The sequence below is a fragment of the Passer domesticus genome, chromosome 9, assembly GCF_036417665.1.
Source record: "Passer domesticus isolate bPasDom1 chromosome 9, bPasDom1.hap1, whole genome shotgun sequence".
NCBI lineage: Eukaryota > Metazoa > Chordata > Aves > Passeriformes > Passeridae > Passer > Passer domesticus.
In genome coordinates this window covers 26,222,218-26,246,996 of record NC_087482.1, presented here as the reverse complement: position 1 = coordinate 26,246,996, position 24,779 = coordinate 26,222,218, and the positions used below count along the sequence as shown (strand labels likewise).

At 46.2% G+C, this 24,779-nt stretch overlaps 1 protein-coding gene across 5 annotated transcripts in view; it reads right to left on the bottom strand.

Annotated features, from left to right (window-relative positions):
- Nucleotides 1-5,911: 5,911 nt before the first annotated feature.
- FBLN2 (fibulin 2) overlaps nt 5,912-24,779 on the bottom strand; it is an 89,536-nt gene continuing 70,668 nt past the window's right edge. For 4 of the 5 annotated variants that reach the window (XM_064432169.1, XM_064432171.1, XM_064432170.1 and 1 more), the window contains exons 9-18: nt 24,306-24,446; nt 18,917-19,051; nt 17,688-17,825; nt 17,267-17,410; nt 13,093-13,221; nt 12,461-12,586; nt 11,722-11,838; nt 10,605-10,733; nt 8,268-8,391; nt 5,912-6,841 (exon numbers count right to left, since the gene is read on the bottom strand). In XM_064432169.1, coding sequence (XP_064288239.1) covers nt 6,484-6,841; nt 8,268-8,391; nt 10,605-10,733; nt 11,722-11,838; nt 12,461-12,586; nt 13,093-13,221; nt 17,267-17,410; nt 17,688-17,825; nt 18,917-19,051; nt 24,306-24,446 — 1,541 coding nt within the window. In that variant the 3' untranslated portion in view covers nt 5,912-6,483. The remainder of the gene's footprint in view (nt 6,842-8,267; nt 8,392-10,604; nt 10,734-11,721; nt 11,839-12,460; nt 12,587-13,092; nt 13,222-17,266; nt 17,411-17,687; nt 17,826-18,916; nt 19,052-24,305; nt 24,447-24,779) is intronic. The other variant, XM_064432172.1, reaches the window with a different exon arrangement.

Sequence of the window (24,779 nt, the reverse complement as noted above, 5' to 3'; positions counted from 1 at the left end):
TCATCCTTTATTAATGATTTCCCAGGGCACTCATTCAACAACACACACTGAAGTCCCAAAGGTGCAGCGCAGCTGCCTTCCAAACCTGCAATGCTGCAGTTTAAAGGCATGGTGTAGTGTAGAATAATATTATTGCTCAGGATCTAGCCTGGCAGCTCAGAGGCTCAGCTGGGCAGTGAGCTCCTCACGCTGGTGCAGGCTCTCAGGCATCAGGGAGAAAGGGTGGATGTTTCTCTTCCTGACCAGTGCTCTTTTAAAGGGGAGAGAAGTGATGAAATGAAGATCTCCTGCAGTGGGGTAAAAGCAAGAGAACCCACAGGAGGCAGCTGCAGAAAGTGGAATTCCTCAGAGAAAGAGGTGGAGATTGTTGGGGGTTAGAGGTACCAAAGTTACCAAATGAACTGTGGACTCCTGGATTTCCAGGGATGGGGAGGCTGGGAAGTGAGGATGGTGAGAGCTGAGTCCTGAGAAGGTCACACTTCATGTGGAAAACCAACTCTGCACCACCTGCCAAGGGACTTGGACTACCCAGGTGAGGTGCAGATGATCTGCCCAACACACCCATGGCAGAGCTGTGAACATCCACAGCCTCCCTCTCCACCCAAACCAGTAAAAACACAGGGAAAACCTCCTGAAGTCCAGCCACCCAAAATGCTCCAACATCCCCTCCACGCAGGGGTCAAGGCTGACTGAAGGCTGGGGAGACTCACATTGCATTCTGGCAGCTCTAACTCTGCCTGTTGGCTCTGGTGTCCTCCCACACTGGAGGCCTGGCCTTCACCCTCCTCTGAGCACTTCATTTACTAGTGCAAACATATGTTTTTGAAAGAAAATTCAGGTACTTACATGGAGTAATCACATTTCTAAATGGCCTTCATCATTATTTATGTCAGCGTCTTCCAGATGTGATTCAGGACACAACAGCAGCACATGTCATTTGTGTGTCTGCTCCTGTCCCCAGGGGAAAATTAAGTTATGATTAAAGCTGTGCCTTCACCCAGCCCATCCACTTCAATGGAGCTCTGCATCAACAGCTGTTGTGAACCTGTGGAAAACTCTTTCTCGAGAATATTAAGTCTTTTGCTCAGCAAGCATTATTTTCAAGGTGATTGAGGTTGGGGTTTTTGTTGTTTGTTTGTAGAGCTCCCAGAGTTAGCAGGAGGTGCTGGTGGCAACCAACACAGCCCAGCAGAGCTGCAGGTTTGTGGCACCTGAGAACAAACTCAGCCTCAGCCCTCAGCCACCAGCACCACCTCTGGTGTCTGCTGTGGGAAACCCTTGGGAGAAGGGAACCAGCATCAGTGGGATTTGTTCAGCCTCCATGTTCCGTGGTTTACTCAGACTCCAGCAATGGCAGCGTTCCACCTCAAGTGTCCTTCACTAAAAAGATTATCAGCTTTTTCCCCATGTAATACTGAAATGAGGAAAATGTATGTGGAATACTGAAAGTATTCCACATACATTTTCCTTCTGGCTATCAGTGCTGGGGAGGATCTATCCCCTTCTATGGTGCATCTGGCTGCAACCAGTAACTCTGCAATCAGAGTGAGCCAAAATCCCTCCCTGGAGCGGAGCCCAGTGGAGCTGCTGTCAGGGGCCCTCAGTGACAGAGAGAAAGGCATCTCCTCCCTCCCATTCCCTCAGGGCATTCATGTCTCCTTTTTGGATGCAATTTCCTTACATTGGATCAACTGGTGTTGCTAATATGTTTCACAACTCCTTTCTAGTAATGGTGGCACAGAGGACACTTCAGTGCTCCACACACTGGACTATTGTTCCTGAATAAAATTAGATTTTACATCTTCCCCCTCCACCCTTCCCCAGAAAGAAGAGCATTCCACACTTGTTCTATTGGGAAAAGCTCTGACTCCTTCAGATGGCCCTTTCCATAATCAGTGTTTCTCTTCAGAAACTCTGCATTTCCTCGGGAGGTTGAACGCTCGGGTTACAGACTATTAGCAATGAACCAAATCTCATGAACCCTGCTCAGAACTAATTCATTTCCCTTCTCACACATTCTGGGCTCACTAATCTGACCCTGGGTCACCTGTAAGCACAAGGCATCTCACCTGAGACCAATTCTTCACCCAGAGTGAGCCTGGGGTTTATGTCCCATGGGGCAGTGAGATCAGAGACCCTTCTGCTGCAGCCCAGCCCCAGCATCACCAGCTCAGCCCCTCCATCCCACCTGCACTGCACCATCCCATGTTCCAAACATCCTGCTATGCATTTATGCACTGAACACAATCCTTGGCTGCCACGCAAGAACTCACTCATGTACAAAGGCTCTCGTCCCACCCCTCCGGTCATAGCGTGTAGGGCAGGCACCACAATGGCATCCTCTTCCTCTCCAGCCCCTGCTAAAAAGGGAAAATTCACTGCAGATGTTGTCATTTTTAACCCCAAACTAACAGGACCCTCAGCCTTATGGGAAGAGAACGTGTAAGAGAAAGAACTGTGCTTTAGAGGACAAAAAGCTTGAGTTTGTGACTTCAGCTTCACATCACTGAAAACAGATATAATTAAATCCTGCTTTTCAGTAGCCACTTCAAAATGAATGTCTCTGTAATGCAGAGAACACTGGAAATGTGAAGACACTTTTTATTTGACCTCAAAATCTATTTTTACTCCACAATCCTAATTCTCCACAGCTGGAACTTTCTCTTCCCCCTGGCATGGGTGGGAGCAATGGAAAGACAAAGGCAAAAAAAGGCAAATGAATGGAAAAACCATCTCCCTAGGTGTGAGGCAGGTCTGCGGAGCAACACAGGACAATGTGTGTGTGCCTCCCATGGCCAGGGTCTACCAAAGGTGTGCCAGGGGCTGCCCAAGGGAACAGGAGTGGAGAGGGCTCAGCCCTGCCCTCACTCTCCAAGATGCCCTGAGCTGGCAGAGGCACTGGCACCTTTGCCCAAGAGGCTCTCATGCTCTGAAGAGATATTGCAGAATGGCCCTTATTACAGCTTTTTACGAGAAAATCTATCTGAAATTTATTTCTGTCCTGAATCTGATATAATTGATATAACTGACTGAGTAACTGGTACAGAGAAATAACAGAGAATGAAAGTCTGTTTGGGATATCTTGGAAGAAATGTAAAAATTTGGGCCCATTAACAGCTCCCTACCTGCTCTGGTCCCCCAGTGTGAGGAGAAGGAGTGAGGCCCAGGCTGAGCCATCCAATGCCTTTCCCTGCACCAGGCTCACACAGGAATGCTGGCACGGGCTGGCCAGCACCTGCAGTGACCCACAAACATCTATTTACACACACAGAGATTGTAAACCACTTCCTCTCTGCTCTAGAAAGGGAACAGTTTAAAATACGAGGTAAAAACATCCCTCTCACCCGTGTCCTGCTATTTCAACTCTGTTATGTACATTCCAGTCCAAATAAAACCTGATGCTTCTTTTTGGAATAGACCCACTCAAATTTCTAGCAAACACACAGAGGAACATTTCTTCTTCATTCCAACAGCTCATTTGATCTTGCTCAGTCCCTGGGATCACTGGATCTCCCAAGGAATACAACAGCAGAGTGCAGAGAGGTCAGATTTTATCGAGGCAGGAGCAAGAAAAGCTGAGCAGAGCAGAGCAGGCCTTGCTCAGGCAGGTCACAGAAAGGCCATTTCCATGCTGGGAAACAACCAATAATCTGAGTTTTCACATACACAGAACAGATGCCCCAAGTCAGCTGTAATTCTTTATGAGGTTTGCAGCAGTTGTCTTCCTCGTGCGTTTATCAGCTCGCACAGCTCTTGTGTAGCTGCTCTTAATTCACCTCAACCAGGCAAGGCGTGTGGGGCCACAAAGGAGCAGAGGGAATAAACAAAACATACTCAAAAGAAAAGAAAAAGAAATACAGCCCAGGCCTGAACTCTTTCCACTGAGACCTCCGGTGGATATAAGACACAAATGCAGATTACCCAGCCAAATAAGTGGAAAGAGCATTCCTGGAGATGGGGACTGGGCCCTTGGGAGCTGGACCAGTTGAAGGAGACCAAAATTCCAGTTCAAGGCCACTTACACCACGTGAAAGCACATCCCCCCTGTGGGTGGGGCTGAGGCTGCTCAAGTTCAGCCAGGGGCACTGCCCCAGGGCAGAGCTAAGGGTGCAGTGCTGACTGCTCCTGCTCCTCCTTGGACTGACAGGGAGAACTCTTTGGGTTGGAAAAAGGGAAAACCCTCCTCTGGTTAATCTGGAAGCAGAAGAACGTGAAGTTACCTCCTGAAATCTTTCCCCTTGCTTTGACCAGCTGCACCAAGCAACCCTTTCCAACCTTTCCCAACTACAGATGAAGACACCCTTCTTCCTAGCAGAGCATTTTCCTTCTAATATTATGCAAAGCCTTCCCTAAAACTTTCTTCATCAATTACCTGTCTAGAAAATGAAGAGTTGGTGCTAAGAACTGCCAGATCCTTAATATGATTGACTGTGGCTGGTTTTAGTCAGCAAAAGGTCTCACAGTAACAAATGACTTGTCCATTTATTCTCTGACAAGAAGCACAGTTGAGGCCTGGGTATCATTTATGCTCAATCAAATCCTAATGCTGATGGAAAACTCCAGGGTTTGGTGACTCTTGATGTGCCCCAGTGGGGCTTGGAGAAATGTGTCACCCCTGAACGTGTGCAGGATGGATCTGAAAGGCCTGGAGCTGTAAGATAGGAATTAACTGGAATGACAAATTGCACAAGCATGTGTTTCTCAGCTGGCACTTCCCTGTTACATGCTTACAAAACTGTTAACTAAGGAAAACAAAAGATGGATGGAAGAAGATCTTTTACTAAATGGTTTTTTTAGAAAATAAACAAAGAGAAGTTTGATGTATGCAAGCTCAATGATAGTCCTTGTTTTACAGCTGGGGAACATAAATAATTTTTCCCTGCTAATGGGATTTTATGATCACAGATACAGGAAGATTTTCCCTTTATTTTAAGAACGTCTAAATTAAAGGAGTGAATTGAAGTGGTAGAGACTGGCCTGGGGATGTAGTGAATACCTCTCACCATACAGGTGATGCTTACAAGATTTTTAGACGCAATTTTAACAACATAATAAAATTGCTGAATATGGCATAAAAATGTGTAAGATTTAATTTCTCCATTTCTTTTTGTGTACACATCGACCGAAATAAGATCGACTGCAGAAAAGAACAGGTTATTGTTATGCCAAGAAAAGTTGGATCCTTGAGGTCCCATCCCACCTGGGATTCTAGGATTATTAAACTGCAGAGAAATAAACATCCATAGCTTGTAGCTATGTTTTTCCTTTAAAACATTTTGCAAAATAATTACAACTGAAACAAAGGAAGCTCAGAAAATTGCAACACTGGAGCTTTTTGGGGAAGGAGAAAAAAAAACAGCAAAAAGAAGTTCTGATATTCATTTTTGAGTTCTAATAAATACTTCAATTATATTATGCTTTGCCAGATCTGGCCTCCAACTTTGGACTTCATCCAGTTCCCTGAAGAACTGGAGGAAATTGAGCTCAAAACTTTGGTTGTGCTCTTTTCTAAATGGCAAAATACAACCCACCAATTTCACTGGCATTTTTCATTTGGCAACACCACTGGAGACAAATCAACTAATCCTTCTCTGAAGCAGAGAAGCAACTCCCTTTTTTGTCTATTTAAAACTGCAAGTTATTGCTCAGGGACATGCCCAAGCTTTAAAATAAGGAGCAGTAATTATTATTTCATTATTTTCATTTGGACATTCCTTTAAGAATTACAAAGCTTCAAATCTGCATTTACATATTATAGAGTGAGGAACAGAGGAACACCAACACTTTCAAAGACAACTACAAAAATGACAATGTGAGCTTTTACCTTAAAGTGTAACATTCTGGTAAGGCCTTGGTCTTCCAAATATCCAGCAGATGAGCATTCCTACTAAAGCAAGACTCATCCATAGGCTTTTTCACTGGTGGAGTTTCCTTTTATTTATATATATTTTAAGGCAACATATTATGAAAGTTGGAAGGAGGAAAATAACCTGGGAGCAGGAGGTGGGGTCCCCATCAGTGTCCACAGACGGCCTTGGACTCAGCACCTCAGCAGAGACACCCCAGTGAGGCCACTGGCCTGGCCAAACCAGAACTTTGTGTCAGAAAGAGAAATCATTCCATGTTTTTTTTTCCCAGTACTCCCACATGAACACCTTCCCTCTCTAGTGCAATACCCTGCAGAAGTGACTACACCTAAAAATAATCGCTAAGAAAAGGTTCCAGCATTTATCACAGGGTCTGTACTGCCTTTCTAACCCTTCCTTTGTTCGCTGGCAGATGATGATGTACAGAACTGCATAAGAAAACAGAACATAAAAAGATAAAAATTAACTTAATTTACACAACCAATAAGAAAGTTTAAAGCAACGAAAGAAAAATAATATAAAGGCTAGATACATGAAATGCCAGTTCAACGGTATTAAGCTTTGGTAGAACAGTTAAAGAGCATAGCACCAATAAAATCCAACGTCAGCACAGGCTTCAGTAGGCATGAGCTGTGATGAAAATGTAGATTTTGGCAAGAAAAGTAGTGTAGGTTCCCTGCCGCCAGAGTTTCATTTCCACATCCAGCAGGAAGTCTTTGGGCTCCTTGACCTGGCGCTGCAGGTAGACGATGCCCGTGTAGGCGTTGAGCCTGCGGGTGCTGAAGAAGCCCTCCTCGTTGCCCTTGGTGATGGTGAGCACGATGCTGTCCCCGGCGTAGGCGGGCGAGGGCCCGATGCGGAAGATGTGGGCTGGCACCACGATGTTGGTCTGGAAGTTGAGCTGGTAGTAGGTGATGCGCACCGGCGTGTTCTGGCACTCCAGGTAGTTGAAGCAGCCGATGCGCTCACACCTCCTGGGGAAAGAGGAGAGAGGCACCTTCAGGGGCCAGGGAACAGCGGGGAAAAACATAAAAACCTTGGGGCGTTGCCAAGGATCAGACTGATGCCTTAGGATTTTAGTTTTTATATTGTTCATACATTTGTAATCCTGCAATTCTTTAGTGTATAACTGTAAACTCCATAGAGAGTGTTCACTACTGCTTTCCCATTTTGGTCAGACACAACAATTCCTCTCCAGGCCTGGCAATCAAGGACACCTCACTGCCTCAGGCCCCAGAGAAGTGACTTTGGGGGGAGCAAACTTGGGGTAAATGACTGCATTACCTGAAGCTGTAACTGGAAGATTAACCCCCAATATGCAAATGGACCAAATTTATTAAAGTATAAAAACCCATGACCCGTGACTACACATTTTGGGTGTAGCCCCTGGTGGGGGGAGGGGCGGGTGCTTTATCTGCCCTAAATGTACCTGAAGGCACTTCAATAAATATAAATGCTTTTTATTCTCTTAATTTTGTCTGGCCTCTCTTTTTAGGTAGTTCCATCAGGACAACAGCAGTCCCAAACCTCAGTGTGAGATCAGCAGCTGCTGTTCTGCCCTGCCTGCGCCCAGGGACACCTCTGGGTGTGTAATTGAGAGCAGCACAGCCCGAGGCACAGATCACAGCCTGGGGAGAGTGTGGGGAAGCTCCACAGGAACAGCCAGAGCCAGGCTGAACAGCACAGAGCCGGGAAGGGGAGCCAGGGGCTCATCACCGGCAGGGCTGGGGCACTGCTCCAAGAAAATAACAATGAGACCCCTTGGAAAGGTACCTAAAACACGGGAGTGGGAAACAAACTCCTCAACTGGCAAAGCTGCTCAGTTCTGTAAGGCAGGAAAAGTGTGTTTTAAGCCATAAGGAACTAAATATGGGTTCCAAAGCACTGGCAGCCACTGAGGCAGGAAATGGGTAGGGAGATTTTGGGGCTCCCGAGCCCCAGCTGCTGAGGAGCTGGGGATGTGCCATTCCCAGAATCCTGTGGCCTGGCAAGCTCAGTATCCTGCTCCCCTTCAACACTCCCTGAGGAACTGCAATGTGAGTATTAAACAGGGAGCCCCAAACCCACTGTCAAAGCGGAGCACTGAGCAGCCTGGCTGCTCCTGCTCTGATACAAACAGCACAGAAGATAGTACTTTAAAACTTAATTATAAACAGAGGCATTTTAGAGCTGCAAGGAAAGCTGCAGGCTCTGGTCTCTGCTGTTCCACCAGCAGCTGGAGGGCAGAGGATTCAGGGCTTGGGAGCAGGAAGGATAACCAGACACAAACTCTGCACAGGGAAGGTCTATGAGCTCCACGTGCCAAAGCAGCTTCTCAGAGCTCTGAGCACCCACACCCATCCACAAACTAAGCACCACACAGCACCAGAGGCTCTGGTGCTGCCCCAAGGCCATACTCACACGTCAGACACCTTCCTGTAGTTGGAAGGGCACTCGAAGGACAGGCAGCGGAAGCTGCCCTGGATGTTGTAGCAAGTCTCTGCAGCTGAACAGTTGTGGCTTCCTATTGCACACTCATCAATATCTAAGAAGAAACACAAGAAAAAGATGTTCTAAGTTCAAAATTATTAATTAATCTAAGAATTAATTCCTAGTACTTTTCAGGAATAAACAAACCCCACCAGGATATAATTAAGTCATGCTGAAAGACAACAGGACCTTCTCACTGACTTTTTGAGACTGGAGAAAGCTGGGCTGTGTCAGTAGAATCCATCTGTGCATGAAGGTAGATCTGGATTAAAGCAGAACAACTAAAATAAACCTGGCATTAAAGCAAGCAAATGCAAAGTGGTCACTGCTGTCCTACAGGATCCAGGAGATGCCGAAGAGGGGAACTCAGAACAACCCTTCAGAACAAGGCACACAGTTTAGAAAACCTAAACAAAAGTATCTCCCCAGAATGAGACATAATTGCAAAAGACATAATAAAGAGCACTTAGAAGCTCAAAGACACTTTATGGCCCAAAGAATAATGTGGTTACCTAAATAATACATAGCCACAAGCCCAAGCCATGGGCCTGGCAATGCTGAGAGCCAGATGCAGTGACAAGGATCCAGCCTGAGCAGGAAGCATTGGCAGAGCCCTCACAGTCACACTGTGTACTCCCAAACGTCTAGACAATGCACAGAGACTTTAAAATGAAATAAATTCCAACACACAAGGCATGTGGACTGCATAGGGCCCTGCAGCTCTGCTAATTCTCAGAGAGCAGAGACTCTTAGAGGGAAATCACAGCCTTCCACTCCCTCCATTCCCCTGGGATGAGAACTGATCTCACACGCTGAACCGGCTGGTTTAAAAGTCTTGCAAAGAAAAGTATACAATAGGAAATAGGAGAGAATCAAAGTCAAGTAAATCCCTTGCTGGTTCTCAGCAGTGCCTGTAGGTGAAAAGAAAATTTCTTCCATATTGCAATCATTGTCATGAAAGCAGTCCCTGCACCACTTTGGCTGAGCTGCAAAATACCACAGGCAGTTTCTGCAAAAAAGATCCATATGTTGAGCCACTACTCCATGAGATACAACTCATCTTTTGAAAATAGGGTACAAGGAACATTCCACCAGTAACTTTTCAGAACTGGTCAGATGATGAGCAACTGGAGCCAGATCTTTAGCTGGGGGGAAACCAACATCATCTCCCTGCACAGAGAAGCCAACAACAGAGCCAACAGCAACCCAGCCTTCCTTTGACCACATTTTCAGACACACCTCAGTATCTGCCCAGACTTGTACCTATAGACCTGCAGAGCTCCAAAAAAGGGGATGTATCCAGGGGAACTGCAGTTTTCTAAAGGTAAACTTTACATAACAATTTAAGTGTATGTGGATATTACTGCAATCATACTTTAAAACACATCTGAAAATATTTTAAAATGTTTCTAAAGGATTTTAATTGTCATTTCATCCGCTTCACTGCTCCACAGTCAGGATTAAGTATGCTCATGCTGCTCAGGATTTACACAGAGAAAATTCACTGCCATTAGCACTCAGAATTCAAGCACAGGAGATATACAACCAAAGTTACGTGCAGGGTTCCTAAAAGAGCCAGGGCAGGAAATGCCTGGCAGCTGGTGTAAGGACTGCAGGAATGTGCAGAGGACTAAAGGTAATCAGATCCTCCATCAGGTTACACAGGCAGTGCATCCTTTGGAAAGGGGGGTTCAGCTCAGAACCACACAGCTGCACACCAGATGAAAAGCACCAGACTCCCAGAAGACATCTCCACAATTCTGAGGAAAAGGGGCGTGTGAGGGGAGGGTTCTTGTCATTTCACTAACATTTATTAATGCCAGCACGATTAAGCTTAGGTGACACTGCTGGATGGCCAAGTTTCAGTTACACCACCAACATTTAATCTCCCCGTTTTCCAGAGGAGAAAACTGTAACTCATAAAGCAGCCACAGATTTCTACATCTGGCACCTCTAAAACCCCAACCACTGAGTGCTGCTCCAAGGTGCACACACAGCTCACGTGAGTCATCAAGTGCCTCAGTTGGAAGGATGAAGTGGGCTCCTGGGGAATTCGTTGAAGCAATTAGCTCACACTGACAGCTGAGTTGCCACAGCACTTTCTTCTAACACAGGGAAACTGACTTTGCAGATACCAATATTTGGCAACTTTGTGAAAGACTGACTTTGGAACAGTGACTGGTACAAACCACGGAGGCTTGATGGAGCAACTGTGATGGCTGAGCTCATTGCAAGGGTGTGAATGGCCCAGCCTTCAGGTGCTGTTACCTCTGCAGGTCCTGCCGTTGGCTGCCATGGTGTAGCCCTGCTCAGGACAGGCACACTGGTAGCTGCCGGGGACGTTGACGCAGCGGAAGGTGCAGAGGATGCCGGCGCTCTGCGTGCACTCGTCAATATCTGTGCAAAGAACACAGTCACAGCCCAGCCAACAAAACAAAACAAACAAAACTAAACAAAAAACACAACACAGATCTGCAAAGGCAGGCTGCAGCACACCAGGAAGCTCTCACCTGACGCATTTATAATGCATTGCTAAATGTGAGCAGAACCACAGAGGTCTGGCATTGCTTTGATGCTTTCTGAAATGCTGAACACCAGCCTGCTCCCAGAAATACTGGCTGCAAGCAATATACACTCATGGGAAGGAATAATGAGGGTGGGGCATGTCTGAGTTTGAAGCACTCTGTCTCTCTGGTGCCTCTGTAATTGAGAGAATCATAGAATCACAGACTGGTTTAGGATGGAAGGGAGCTTAAAGCTCATTCCACCCCTTGCCATGGGCAGGGACACCTTCCACGAGACGAGGCCAAACCCGGCTTTGAACACTCCAGGGATAAGAAATCTGAGCAACTTGTGCCAGGGCCTCACTACCCTTTCAGCAATGAATTTTTCTAGGATTTTTTGTCAGGCTTCCCTGTGCTAGGAAGGAAAGCCTGTTGGCTTCTTCATCGTTCCTTAAACAGAGACTCTCCAGGGTGTCAGTGCTGGTAACTTCAGCTAAAGAGCCAAAACCCCTCCTCTCTCCATTCTGATCACTCTGCTCCTCATTCACCATGAGCAGCAGTCAGAGCAAACCTTCACTCAGCAGTGCAGGTGTTCATTGATGCAATACAGGAATATCTTCCCACCTGATTTCTTCAGTCGTAAGCTCTGGCCCATGAAACCATTACAACAACCTCCCCAGTTGTGCAGTCCCACAGGTGTGCTCCACCCACTGAACTGCACTGTGCAGTAGCTGAGTGACCTTTTGTAGCCTCTGCAGCAGCTGCAGCTCACGACCATCCTCCAACATCACCTGCAGCATCAGGGGCAGCTGAGGGTCAGAGAGCTCTTCCTGCTCCAGAGAATAAACACACACCCCTGACCTGGTGAGGCAGCACCTTACCTTTACAGGAATGCCCATCTTCTGCCAGCTGGAAGCCTTGCCTGCAGTAGCACTGGTAGGAACCATAAACATTGGCACACTCCTGGCTGCAGGGACTGTTATCACATTCATTCACATCTGCATCCAAAAACAAACCCACAGAGATGGTCACAGTGCTTCAGAAGTGTCTTCCACCCTTTCCTGCCCCTGAAAACCTTTACATTCCAGTCACAGTGACTAAGGAAGGACTAATTTGTCCCTATTTTTTCTGCTCCCTAGGCAGAATGCCAGGAAGCCAGAGCATGTCTGTTGCACCTGAATTTCATTTCTCCATATGCCAATGGAAACACACACGCATGCAGACATTTGTTTCAGACTTCATAGGTTTCACTTCACTAAAATATGTAACTGTTGCCCTAAAAAAATCATGGAGAACTCAAAAATTTTCCATTCAATTCAAAGTTGTTTTTTATACATTTCATCACTACCAAGTTTCATCTTTATCATAATTTGAATGGTTTCCCGTTTTAACTTTGTTCTGTTCTCCTGTCATCTGAAAGGAAAGCAAAGCGTACACAGGGAAAGAAAGAAAGCAAGAAAGAGGAGGAACTTGTTGACACTCATCTGACAACTCCAGTGTTTGACCGTCTGCAAATCTGAGCACACAAATGTTACTGCCTTTATATTTCACCTCCAGGCCTCCTCCTAAGTCCCCTAATTCCCCCAGGAGTTGCTTCCTCGTGGAGGAGAAGCCCGGTACCTTCGCAGTGCTTGCCGTCGTAGGAGAGCCGGAAGCCGGAGGAGCAGGTGCAGTGGTAGGAGCCGGGCGTGTTCTCACACGTGTGCTGGCACAGGCGCCCGGGGTAGTTCCAGCACTCGTTTATGTCTGCCAGCAACAAGCAAACACACAATCAGCTGAGGGACACGAGCAAACGAGGTGCAAGAGGGTATTTTTTGAAGTGTCACAGATTGGTTTGCAGAGCACGAAGTGCTGCAACCTCGGGGTTGAGGCTGTGTGACTCTGAGCTCTAATTGCTGCACGGGAGGGACCAAGACAAAGTGCTGTGTCACAGCTCTTGGGAGGACAGTGCTGGAACCTTCAGAGAGGTTTCCCACAGCAGCAGAAGCATAACCCACAGGGAAGGACTCTGCAGATGGCTTAAGTGACAAACTAAGTAACTCTGCAGTTAAGGCAAGCCAAGGGTGCCTGGTCCCAACTCCCAGCTGGGAGTGACAGAGCCCAGGATGTTCTGCACAGCCCAGCTCTGGAGGTGAGGCCATCCTCTTCTGAGGCACTGCACTGCAGAACTCGGACTGCAGTGGTGCTGAGCACTGCTCTGGGGCCCAGGGCTCAGCCAGGGTGAGCTGCCAGCCCTCCCATGCCCCACGCACCGATGCAGCTGCGGCTGAAGGCGTCGTACTGGTAGCCCATCTTGCAGTCACAGCGATAGCTCCCAGGCAGGTTATGGCACAGCTGCCCCTCTCCACACCGGTGCACCCCAGTCTGGCACTCATCCACATCTGCAGAGCCAGACAGGGCATCAGCATCAGTACAGTTTGCTTAAAACCAGTGTTAATAAAGAGACACAAAAAGGTCCATTTAATAGCAGGATTAGAAACTGGACAGGAGAAATACCACCAGCTTCTCCCTCCGTGCTTTTCTCAGAGGCAGTTGAGTCAAACCTGGGAAAAGCAGAGCCTTACCTTCAAAGTGAAAATGGTAACTGGACTTGCAATGGGGCTCTCCCAGTATATTCTGCATTTCAGTGTAAACACACTTTGATTCTGATCAAACCATGACATTTAAACCCCCTATTCTGATGTTCTGCCATTCCATGAGTCACACCAAGCCATTTAAAACAAAACAAGAACGAGCCAGAAATTCTGCTCATCCCTTCAATTAAAGCAATTGCTATTTTCATCTCCACCTGCCCTCTCAGTCTGCTCCTGCTGTCTACCTTTTGCTCTTTCCCAATGTTGATTTTTTTCTTTTCTCAATCAGCTCCCATTTTGATATTCCCCACGGCCTCTCATCGAAAATCCAACCAACAAATTAGTTGCTTCTCCACTCACACACATCATTTCCAATTTCATTCAAACATTCTTGTAGGAAGATGAGAGTTTTCAATACAGGCTGATTTACAAGACTTGCAACATGACTAAATAGCTCATCAGCATCTAACAAATCCCTCTTACCATCTGTGACAAGAAGCATAAAAAAGTCTGATTAACTCTCACAATTGTGTTTTTCTTCAAGTATTCCAAGATCTGCCACTTACTAAACCAACAAATCCTGATTTTTTTCCTATTGTTCACATCTTCAACTACTTTTACAACCCAAATCCCTGTTCATGTAATTGTGGAACCTTGTCCAGCTGGGTCCTGCTTCAGATGCATTTGCAGAGGGCTTTGGCCACAAACCATTGCAGGCAGGGCACTGAGGGGAGGGGCACCTGACCAGGCCACAGTGGGAAGAGTGGGGCCACGGAAATTAGCAGTATGCTAATAGGACTATCCTATATTTGGTCAAGTTTCCAGTTCTTGCTTCCAGTTGGCTCCATGCCTAGTTCATATAAGGTCAAATTCTGAGTTTACCTTTGTGATTGGACCCTGTGTCCCTATACCTGGCTGCGTTTGGCCTGCCCAGGGATCTTTGGAATCTAGCCTCTGTAACCTGCACCATGTTTGGTTATTTTGGTTATTAAAGGTTGTGTTTTCCAGGCTATTTCACCATTCCCATTCCTCATTTATTAGCCAGCTCCTCCCGGCCGACCCAAGCGAGATCACAGCGAGCTTCTAAACCCATCTGTAATAATCATCAGGATGGATCTCTAAGGCTGGAAATTCACCATACTGCCTTATTTGAAGCCATAAATTTGAGCACTGAATAATTTCAGAGGGCTCCTGGGCAGTTCTCCATTAAACAACAGCCTTGGCGAGGCTGCACCCACACAGTCCCTGCTGGATCCGGGGTCAGGGATGGCAGGGAATGCCTCTCACCATGCAAGAACTCCTGACAGGAACTGAGGTTTCTGCTGGAACATTGAGTTACCAGTTCTCTTTTAATCAGAGGTGGCAGCCAAAACACGGAAGTCTTTAATGCAGATAATTTGTAAAGTAGCAGCTTTATTTGTAATGAATTTGTGAGTGCAAACCATTTTGCTAGCTTGTTCAAAATTCTGTATTCCATTGCATTCAGACTTTAATTAGTTCTAGGGCATTACACCATCAGAACTGTGCCATATTTCACACTTACAGCAGTTTTCAGCTAAATCTAAGAGGCAGGTTTTAATAACTCATTGGCTAAATCAGAAAATCTGAGCATTTTAAAGACAGATGAATTCTCTAAACAGAGGAGATGACCCTACAAGTGTTGTTCTGCTGAAGAAACATGTGCAGATGATGTTTTTACTACTGTGAAATGAATAAATCTGATTCAGGGATCTAATTAGCTATTGTAATGCCTCACAGACACTAGTCTTTATCACAGAGAGAGGAAATTAGGACCATATGTTTTTCTTCTTTCTTCTCTGTGCTCTCTGCCTACTTAAAAAAAGCCATTCAAAAAATACCAAACAACACAAACCAGCAGTAGGGACAGAGTGCACACAGCGAAGACAGAGAAATCACCAATTAACATCAATTATGTTTTCCCAGAATCAAGCTAGAGAAGCCTCCTTATGCCTATTCCTGAAGAGCCTTGTGAGTGCTGTAAAGCAGAGACAGAAGGCCATCAGGAATCACAATGCATCGTGTTATTTCACTGTGCTCTAGAGCAGAGATTAATGGCAATTTCTTCCTCTCTCCTGGATTTACACACAGTCAACTATTTTTTTTAGGAACAGATGGGAAGAAAAGCTGGATTCTTTCTGTCTCATCAATTTGAAATTTAGGAACAAAACTTGCCCCAGTTATTACAGAATCACAGAATCATTAAGGCTGGAAAAGGCCTCCAAGATCACGAAGTCCAGCTGTTGATCCAGGACTACCATGTTCACCACTAAGTGCCACATCCACACGGTTTTTGGCCATATCCAGGGATGGGGACTGCACCCCTGCCCTCGTTTGCAGGGCATGCAGGACACTGCAGCCAGGATGGCTGTGCTGCTCAGGGCTTACTGCTGCCTTGTAGGAAAAATGGCATTCAGGGAGACTCTGGCATGGTGGTCATTCTAAAAACAAAGTCAGGGTAAGCACAGGCCAGGTGGTGCAACCATACCCAGGTGGCCTGGCTGAGAAAGGACTGATCAAAAGCAGCTGCAGAACTGTGTCAGCACAGAACTGAGAGGGACAGGATTTTTGGGGCTTCTTTTTGTAAGAGCTAAAATATCCCAGGCTGTAACAGGACAGCAAAGAACACTGCACTGCTTTGCCCTGAATTTACAAAACACAGTATTTGGAAGTTTTCTCAGTTTCCTCAGTTGCACACATGAACTGTTCCTTCCAAATGTGCTGTTTCCAAATCTTCTCCACCTTTCCACTGGCCACCCATGGTCTGGATAGTCCAGGGGGTAAAACCATGACAGGAGGTAGAGGATAATGAAGAGCAAAAAAGGTGAATGCAGAAATACCTGTGGAAATGGGGTCTAGCTGTACCTCTGGTGTGCACTGCAAGCTGCTAACCACGACCAAATTAATGGCTCTCAACATGGCTCCCACCCACCTGCAGCACTACAAAGCACATATTTTCATCTGCCATCCTTCCTTTTTTCCAGGGGAAGGCAGGTAAAAATCACTAGGATATCACCACTAATCAGCAGGTAAAAATCACTAGGATATCACCACTAAGCAAACTGCTGCTTTGTAATTTATTTTTTTCTTTTCCCCCACTGTCATTTTAGGATTTCCTATCTTATGTAACCTGGAACATGGGGAATTGGAGAACACCCAGCCAGCCTTGCCTTGGGCACCAGGGACTGAGCTTCCCAGCCCTTGGTGCCTCATGTGCTCATTTACAAACAAATGCTAACAAGCACTGAAATCTGCTATTCTGAGTCAGTAACTCCCTAAATACACTGGAACAAACACAAATCAGGATCAAGCTGCATGCCAGCCTATATGAATATTTCATACACTCAATCTCCTCAGAATTCTTTTCACACAGTGAGAATTTATCCTAAACACCCTCACAAGAGGATGTAATGGGGAACACCATGCACAGAAGATCCCTACAAAGAAAAACCACTTGGTGCTACTCTTGTGAGCCCCCAAAACCAGCATGCCTTGTTTTCTGCAGATCACTTCCAGGGAGGTATTACAAAAACCACCTGGGCATTGTGGTCTTGACTGACAGGATGAGCTTAAAAACTAACAAAAGCACACTCTTCAGACCAGAAGCCAGTGAAATCTGCAGCCAAAACCAGTTTCTGAGCATACCAAGAGAAACTCCATGGAACAATGAGACATCAGGATCCTGCAGCACAAACAAATCCCAGAGCTGCAGGGACAGCTACTTCCCATTCCTCAAACACATTTAGGAATCTGGAAGTAACTCCAAACATCTCTTTAGAAGTGAAACAGGTTTTTCCCCTGGGAGAGCCCCCACCCAGCCCCAGGCTGCGCTCACCGACGCAGCGTGTGCCCTCCTCGTTGGAGTGGTACCCTCTGCTGCAGCTCAGCATGTTCCTCTGGCATGTGTAGGACCCCACAGTGTTGATGCAGTTGAATCCTGGCTTACAGGGCTCAGGGAGAGACGTGCATTCATTGATATCTGGTGAAGAACATGAAGAGAGCAGTGAGAGATGCTATTTAACCCTTCTGGTTTGATTTCTTCCAACTGTCACTTCTTTTCCTTCCCTTCAGTTTCTTGTACTACAGAGATAAGGTTGATGAAGGTCTGCTGTGGGGATAGCTACAAATTCAACATGCAACTATGGGCAGCAGCACTGACATTAAGCTCACAGCAGGGCTTGCAGAAAACTCCAGATCCAAGGGGTCAATGCCCAGGAGCTGCAGCACAGGGCACAGACCCTGCTGCTCACACTCACCCACACAGTTGCCCTCGGGGTCTTGCAGGAAGCCATCCATGCAGCGCTGCTTTGACTCGCAGTAGAAGGAGCCCTCTGTGTTCTGACAAACAAAGTTCACCTTGCAGCTGTGAGTTCCTCTCTCGCACTCATCGATATCTGTTCAGCACACCAAAACACCACACTGGGGTGAGCTCAGCTCTACCTTTCAGTGGCCTTGATGGCCAGCTAACCTCCAGAAAGGAAATTAGGAGGCATTATTTCAATAGACACGTGTTACCAATGAGAAATCTGAGGGTTAAGTGTGTGTACTCTTGGACATCACTTCAGGATTTGTCAGGTCCTGCAGCAAATTTGATTCAGGTCCCTACTGCCTCATTCACAGCATCTTTTGCAACCCACAAATACCAAAATAGCTGCAGTTTTTTTACAGGTCACTGTAAAACAGTTTGTAAATATTATAATCCTCTATAATTTAAATTTCAAGACTAGAAAGTAAATTAGATTTGTAATAAATGTTAGAAATGCTCTAGAATCAGACAACAGAACAAGGCATTCACAAAACAGCCTCTTCAAGTAAACCAAGCTTTATTTATGACAGCTGTTTATAAAGGGAGATTTCTGATAATTTCTGTTTTATGACTTTATGTTCTATGTCAAAAGCTAATCTCTTTCCTTAGGCATCTCTTACTGCAGCTGTCAGGAAACTGTAAAACTTGTAGGTGTAAATAACAGTGAATTTTGCCCTGAAGGCAGGGCACGTGTGTCCCTTGCCCAGTCCTGTGCTGCTGTGAGCACTGATGTTCCCTTCTTGGTTAGAAACCTACAGGGACAGGGGGGATGAAGAATAACTTCTTAACCCATTCCAAATGGTTAAATGTAAAAGGAAATAAAGGCTGACAAGGATTCTGAACACAGGAAGAACGGGGCTGTGTTCCATTCAGACTGGGAATTTTTGCTGGAATCGCCAGCAAACAGCATCAGCTGAGCCAAGCAGAGGAGCTAAGGGGGATTCCTCCATCACAGAGATGTCAAATCCTAATTCAGAAGGTTTCATCCATGGTTTAAGTAATTTACAGTTATCCCGGGAAACCATTTCAAATGAGTGAATGCGCAGGAAGAGCCTGTAAAGCCCAACACTTCCATGATGAGCAGCCTTTTTTAGCACTGGTACCACAGAGCAGCAACACCAGAACGCTCTGCAATCCCTTCCCCTCCTTCAGTGTGAGAGCTGAGAACACTTTCCTTACCCACACACTCGCCGTCCTTCAGCTCGTGGCCGGGCTGGCAGCTCAGCTCCTGCAGGCAGCGGAAGGAGCCCATGGTGTTGACACAGTGCTCTCTCCTCTGGCAGGTGTGTCTCTCTGTCACACACTCGTTGATGTCTGTGAGAAAGAGGGAACAAATCAGTGCCACAGGGTGCCACAAGATCTCCCTCTTCCTTCTCTTCTGGAAGGAGCAGAAAGCTCAAATGAAGGACACTCAGTAGAGGCTTTGTTACAGTGCTCTGATGGAAGATGCTTTTAGTCCAGGGTCTTTAGTTAGCAAAGAGTGACTGAAGGGACACAAATCACAGGGGGATTTCCTCCTCCTCCCCTCTTCCCAAATGCCATGGGGATGGTGCAGGCACTGGGGACAGAACAGAGGAAAGGCAGGGGGTAGAGGATTGATGACCAGCTGGTGGTGAAGGGATGGGAACTCCTGGACAAGGGAATGAGAAAGGGATTAATGCCCATTGCTCCTCTCCAGATCTCCACAGCCCAGGCCACTGAGCAGCCCTCTTGCCTCAGGCCAGGCTGCCAGTGATGGGAGCTGAGGCTACCTGCTGAGCTGGGTCGTGCTGGCTCCTGTTCCCTAAGGAATACATCACTGGGATTGGATATGCAGGAACTCACAAAGAGGAACCCTGATGGCTCAATCAAGTTTGTAAATGTGTATTTAGAGCTTTAAAGAGATTTGATTTCAGCAAGTGGAGCAGTGAAAAAGTTCTTTTTAAGAAATCACTTGAACACAAGATTGCAGAGCATGGGACAATTAGGGAAGGAATATGAAACACCTTTAAAATGATATGTTTTGATAGGCTTGGATGAAATAATCTAAAATTCAGGTTTTGCTTATGTTAATAATGAAAGCTAGAACAGCATGATGAACAAATACTTAGAAGCAACAAAAAGGGGCAGAGACTGGGAAGAGAAATTTTCTTGCCAACCTCCACAAAACCTCACACATTCCGAGTTCTATATAAAGCTAAGAATTGCTAGAGCTAACACAAGCCAAATGTGACCAGAACCATTACCAGTCCTCTGGCTGCTCTGTGCATGAAGCTGTTTTCATAAAGCCAGTATTGTTTGAATCAGATTTTCATTTTGGCTGTAGAACCTCATTCTCAGATAAGTACATCAGATATATGACTTTCCCTGTGGAGCACGAAAACAGGAAAAGCCATTCAAAAAGATTTTTGTATTTAAAAATGTGTCAGCTGGTTTTCTAGCAAAGAAATGAGAGAAGCACCAAAACCCTTCAGTTCCTGGTGGGTTCAGATAACTGGTGATGTGCACAGAGTTTTGCAAGACCTGCATTAGCTTGGTTACATTCCACTTCTCACTTATTCCTATTTTCCTTTTTCACTTGCTCTCTGTTTGCCATTGGACTCTCCACATGCCCTGGGCTTGCTTTCCAGAGCAGCTGGTTAATCCACAGCAAGGTCCTGGCCATCACCTGGATCTCTTTCTACCTATCCCACATGAAGTCTGAGCTCCTCCACTGAGGGGCAGGTCCTTGCCTGCCCCAAAGTTCCTTAAGGGTTATGCCCCCCTGATGCCTGTGCACTTTCCCACTTTTCTATTAATTAGTATTATCACAAGTGAAGTAGACTACGTATTTTGATGAGTGATCTTGTGGGGGTAGCAAAACCCCCTCATATACTGGGAGATGAATACAAGCTGCTGTGGTAGATCCCTCTCACCTACTTAGACTTAGTTCATAAAATTTTTGGTTGTTTAAAAATTTATTTTAGGGAAAACCGGCAATGGATGGCCACTTAATAGCACCCAAAGCACTGCAAGACTTTCTGCTGGCTGTACCACAGATCTGAGATTATCTTTCTTGCAGACCACAAAAAGGCTCTCACATAAACAAACTGACAACATCACACTGCAGCTCATGAGCTTGAGTCAGTCCAGCACCATGTCAGAAGAGAAAGTGTGTTTGTCTGACATATGAACCAAAGAGGGTAGGAGGCATTCCATGTGATCAGCAGGTGGAATACTGAGTAACAGGCATAAAAAAAGATTGTGATTTCAGACAGGAAAAAAAATCTAACATGATTTCGTGTTTTGTCTATATTTTTGATTTAATTTTCAAAGCTCTGAGTGCTTGAAAAAATATGCAAAACTGGCTGGAACATATTTGATGAAATTAAAATTATGGAAGCTGGCAGATTACAACGCAGAATTCTCGCTTTCAACGGAAGTTTTGTGCACGAGACACTGACAAGCTCTACAGCCTGACTGTAAACTGGGCTGAGCTGCAAGGCTTAAACCCTGAGCCATGGCCAAGCAAAGCTCTGCTCTGCCTGTCCAGAGTCAGGGCAGGAGCCCCTGGCTGTGCCATCAGGCCAGCTGCCAGCCCACCACAGTCCCCTGGCCAGTTTATCATGCAAACATGCCTGGTTCTGTTCATTTTTCTAAATAAATTCCTAAATTTGCTGTAGAATCCAGAGTGCCCATGACCTGTCTCCCTCCAGTCCTGGAAGCCAACTCCACAAGACAGTAAGAGCTCAACAGAGCACCAGGAATAACAGGAGTTATGTTTTCAGTCTCAAACACAGTTAATTCCAACACTGGACCAGCTGTGGTATTCATCCAACCCAATTAAGGCTGTGAGGGAGGGTAAGATGACGTTTTCTTTAAAAATCAGGGAAAAGAAGAAAAATAGCTCCATACTATACTGAAAACTAGTCACAGCTAATTTTTGAGAAATCTACTCAGTCTCTGTGTGTGGCAGCAACATTCCTCACTTTATGTCAGCAGAACCCAGAATGAAATGCAATAATGTAATAACTGGGTCTTTTTCCTGCAGAACTCTTGCTGAAAACAGCAGCACATGCACGATCCCTGAGCACAACTGTTGCACCCAAGAGCTGGCATTTCTGCCATCAACATTTTACTTAATAGCACTTATAGCACCTACTGCTATTTATTTCAATATGCACTTTGACATCAAAAACTCATTTTGATGCACCTTCTATTAAAAAAGTGAAATGCAGACTTTTCTTGTGCTGCATCTGCAGTTTCTCACTATTTTTTCCTCTTCAAACTGCCTCAGCTCTGTTTATTTTATGGGACACATCTGTGCAATGCAGACACTTTGTTCTTTCACAATCACCCACCCAGTGGGTCCAGCAATAAGGAGACCACGTCCTGCTCCCTGTCAGGAGGGAACTGAGGTGGGTGTAGCAAAGACAGGAGCAGAGCTGTCAGTGTGCAGTGGGTGGTGGGAATGACTTTGCCTGAAAGTCACCAGAAAAGCAACACCCAACCTGGCTCTTATCTCTGGAGAACACGGAGCTTCCAGCCCAAAGGATTTCAGTGTCTGCTCCCAAAGACACACAGAGGGGCTGTGTGAGAGCTGTTCAAACAGCTGGGGACTCCTCTCTGTGCATGGCTGGCTTTTGGGAATCCTGGGTGTCTGTTCCTGAATGCACCTGGAGTTCTAATTCCCCACCTCTGACTAAAGGGAACTCCACAGATCAAAGATGATCAGCTGCTGTGGCTGTGAAAACATTGCTCCTCCTGTCCCTAAAACACGCAAAGAGTAATACTGTTAAACCAACAAGAATTAGCAAACTAATTACCAAAGGTTTTCTCCTGGTGTTTGGGACAGCTCAAGCTGTTAGGCTGGAAAAGGATACCCCAGGAGAACGAGGCAGAGAGCAAAACACAACCCACAGTGTATGCCTGTGGCTTTCCTCTTCGACTACAAAAGTAGGGAAAAATGTTAAACATGGCAAATGTTCTGGTGGCACCACACACGGAGCAGAGCTGGATGGGAGCAGGGAGCACACAAAAAAAGGGAAGAGAATTCCCAAAGTTTTTAAGGTTATTTAAAAGTATACCTGTAAAAACTGCCCTGCATTAGAGGAACACAGAAGTTTGGTGTTCAGTGAGGGAGAAGGGCTTCACAAACGAGAGTTTTGTCTTTGCTTTTGTGAGTGGTGCTGAGGTTTATCTGGTACGAGCCATAATAAAACTCTTCTAATGTCTTGGGGCAGAGGGAGAACGTGACTCAAAGGAAGCACTTGGCACCTGCCACAGCAGCTCCTGCCAAAGCTGCAGACACAGGCACTGGTTTAGTTTCAGAACACTCCTGGGAGAGGTGAAAAAGCACAGATTCATCCTTCCTGCACAGTCCAGGGAAAACGTCAGGGGGTTCAGTGGCAAGAGTCAGAAGGAGAGCTGGAGGAGGGGTGTTCCTGGAGCTGCCAGGCTCCTGGGCAGGAGTGTGGTGCCTGCAGCAGGCTCTGGGCACACCCCGGGCACCTCCAGCTTCAGCTCAGGCTGAGCTGTCTGATAGAGGTCTCTCTCCTTCCAGGGCTGCTCTCTCAGCCATTTCATTGAAACCAAATAATTTCATTAGTTTCCCATTCTTACCAGTACCTCTGACTTCAAAATAAATAACAACCAAAAAAATAAAAATCCAGTGTCAACAATTTAAGGAACACCCAAAAGGTGGTAAATCACAGTTCTTCTGTGGAGTCTCACACTGCAGAAGTTTTCCTGCCCATGCCCAAATGCCACATGGTGTTTATTAACCAGATGGGATCACAGAGCTTTAAAGACAGGAACAAAACCGAAGCTGTGGTGATCAGAGAAACAATGTTATAAATGTAGGGAGGAGGACAGGGGTGGAAGAGAGTACTGCATTCACACAGGACATTACAGCCATGGGCACTGATGCTTCCACGGATGACTGGAGGTCTCCAGGTGCTCCATTTTTCCAGGCAACACTGCTGCTGCCTCCTAACCCAGCCTCTAGGAAAGTACCCAAAAAAGAAACTATTTCACATAAGCTGAGGTCCTGGCTGCTGGAAGCAAACTAAATCCTCATAAATACACTTGTAAAAATTGATTCGTTTCTTCCACGAAGTCAAACAGCAGGGATGATCGAGCAGAATTATGATGCACCCTTGACTTCTACAAAGAAATTTATACCAGAATCAACAAAGGACTCATATGAATTTTAAAATGCCCTCCCTCTGGAATGGATCTTTTCCAGACTCACACAGATTCTTGAGCTGTATTTCTGAAGTTCTCTTGTTTGATGTGTCTAGAACCTGGCAGTATGGACCTGTGCAGAGAGATCAGCTGCTCTGACCCCTGAGCTCAGCCTGCAGCCAGCAGAGCTGCTGTGCTCACCACACTGTGGGCTCGGGGCTCCTGCTCAAGGTTATCTGCACCCTGAGATGGCTGGGGAAAAACCAAAACAGCACACAACTCATGAAGTGAAGGGCTGAGCAAATGGTGCACACGTGTTGGTGCTGAGTGGCTCTGAGATGTCAGATGCAGGGATGGTGGGGAGGTGCTGCAGAGCATGGAGAGCTGTGATGCTGAGGGGAACGGCGTGTGCCTCTCATCTTACCAACACATTTCCTATGCCTGTTGAGAATAAAGCCCTCTGCACACATCCCACTGTGGCTGACACAGGAGAATGATCCCAGTGTGTTCTCACACAATTGTCCGCTGGAACAAGCCTGAGCACCTGTGAGGCACTCATCCAAATCTACAGCAGCACAGGGCAGCCAAAAGGGAAAAACAGAACTCCATTAGAACAGCTCCTGAAATGAAACAACATTTCTTTCGCGCGGGGATGCCGAGATGAAGTGTGCTGGAGCTCCCACATCAGCACCAGGCTGCAATACATGCAGTGTTACACTGAAAGCAGGGCTGGAATAAACCCTCGGAGATCACTCACTCCTTGCTCACACTCCTGTACTTTTGCCATTCCAGAAAGAAATATCCTTAAAAACAGGCAGGCATTCACATAGAGACAGTGCACACTCCTTGAAAGAAACCTGTTCCAGTGCACCACCACCATCAGCTCCTGACTTCAGCA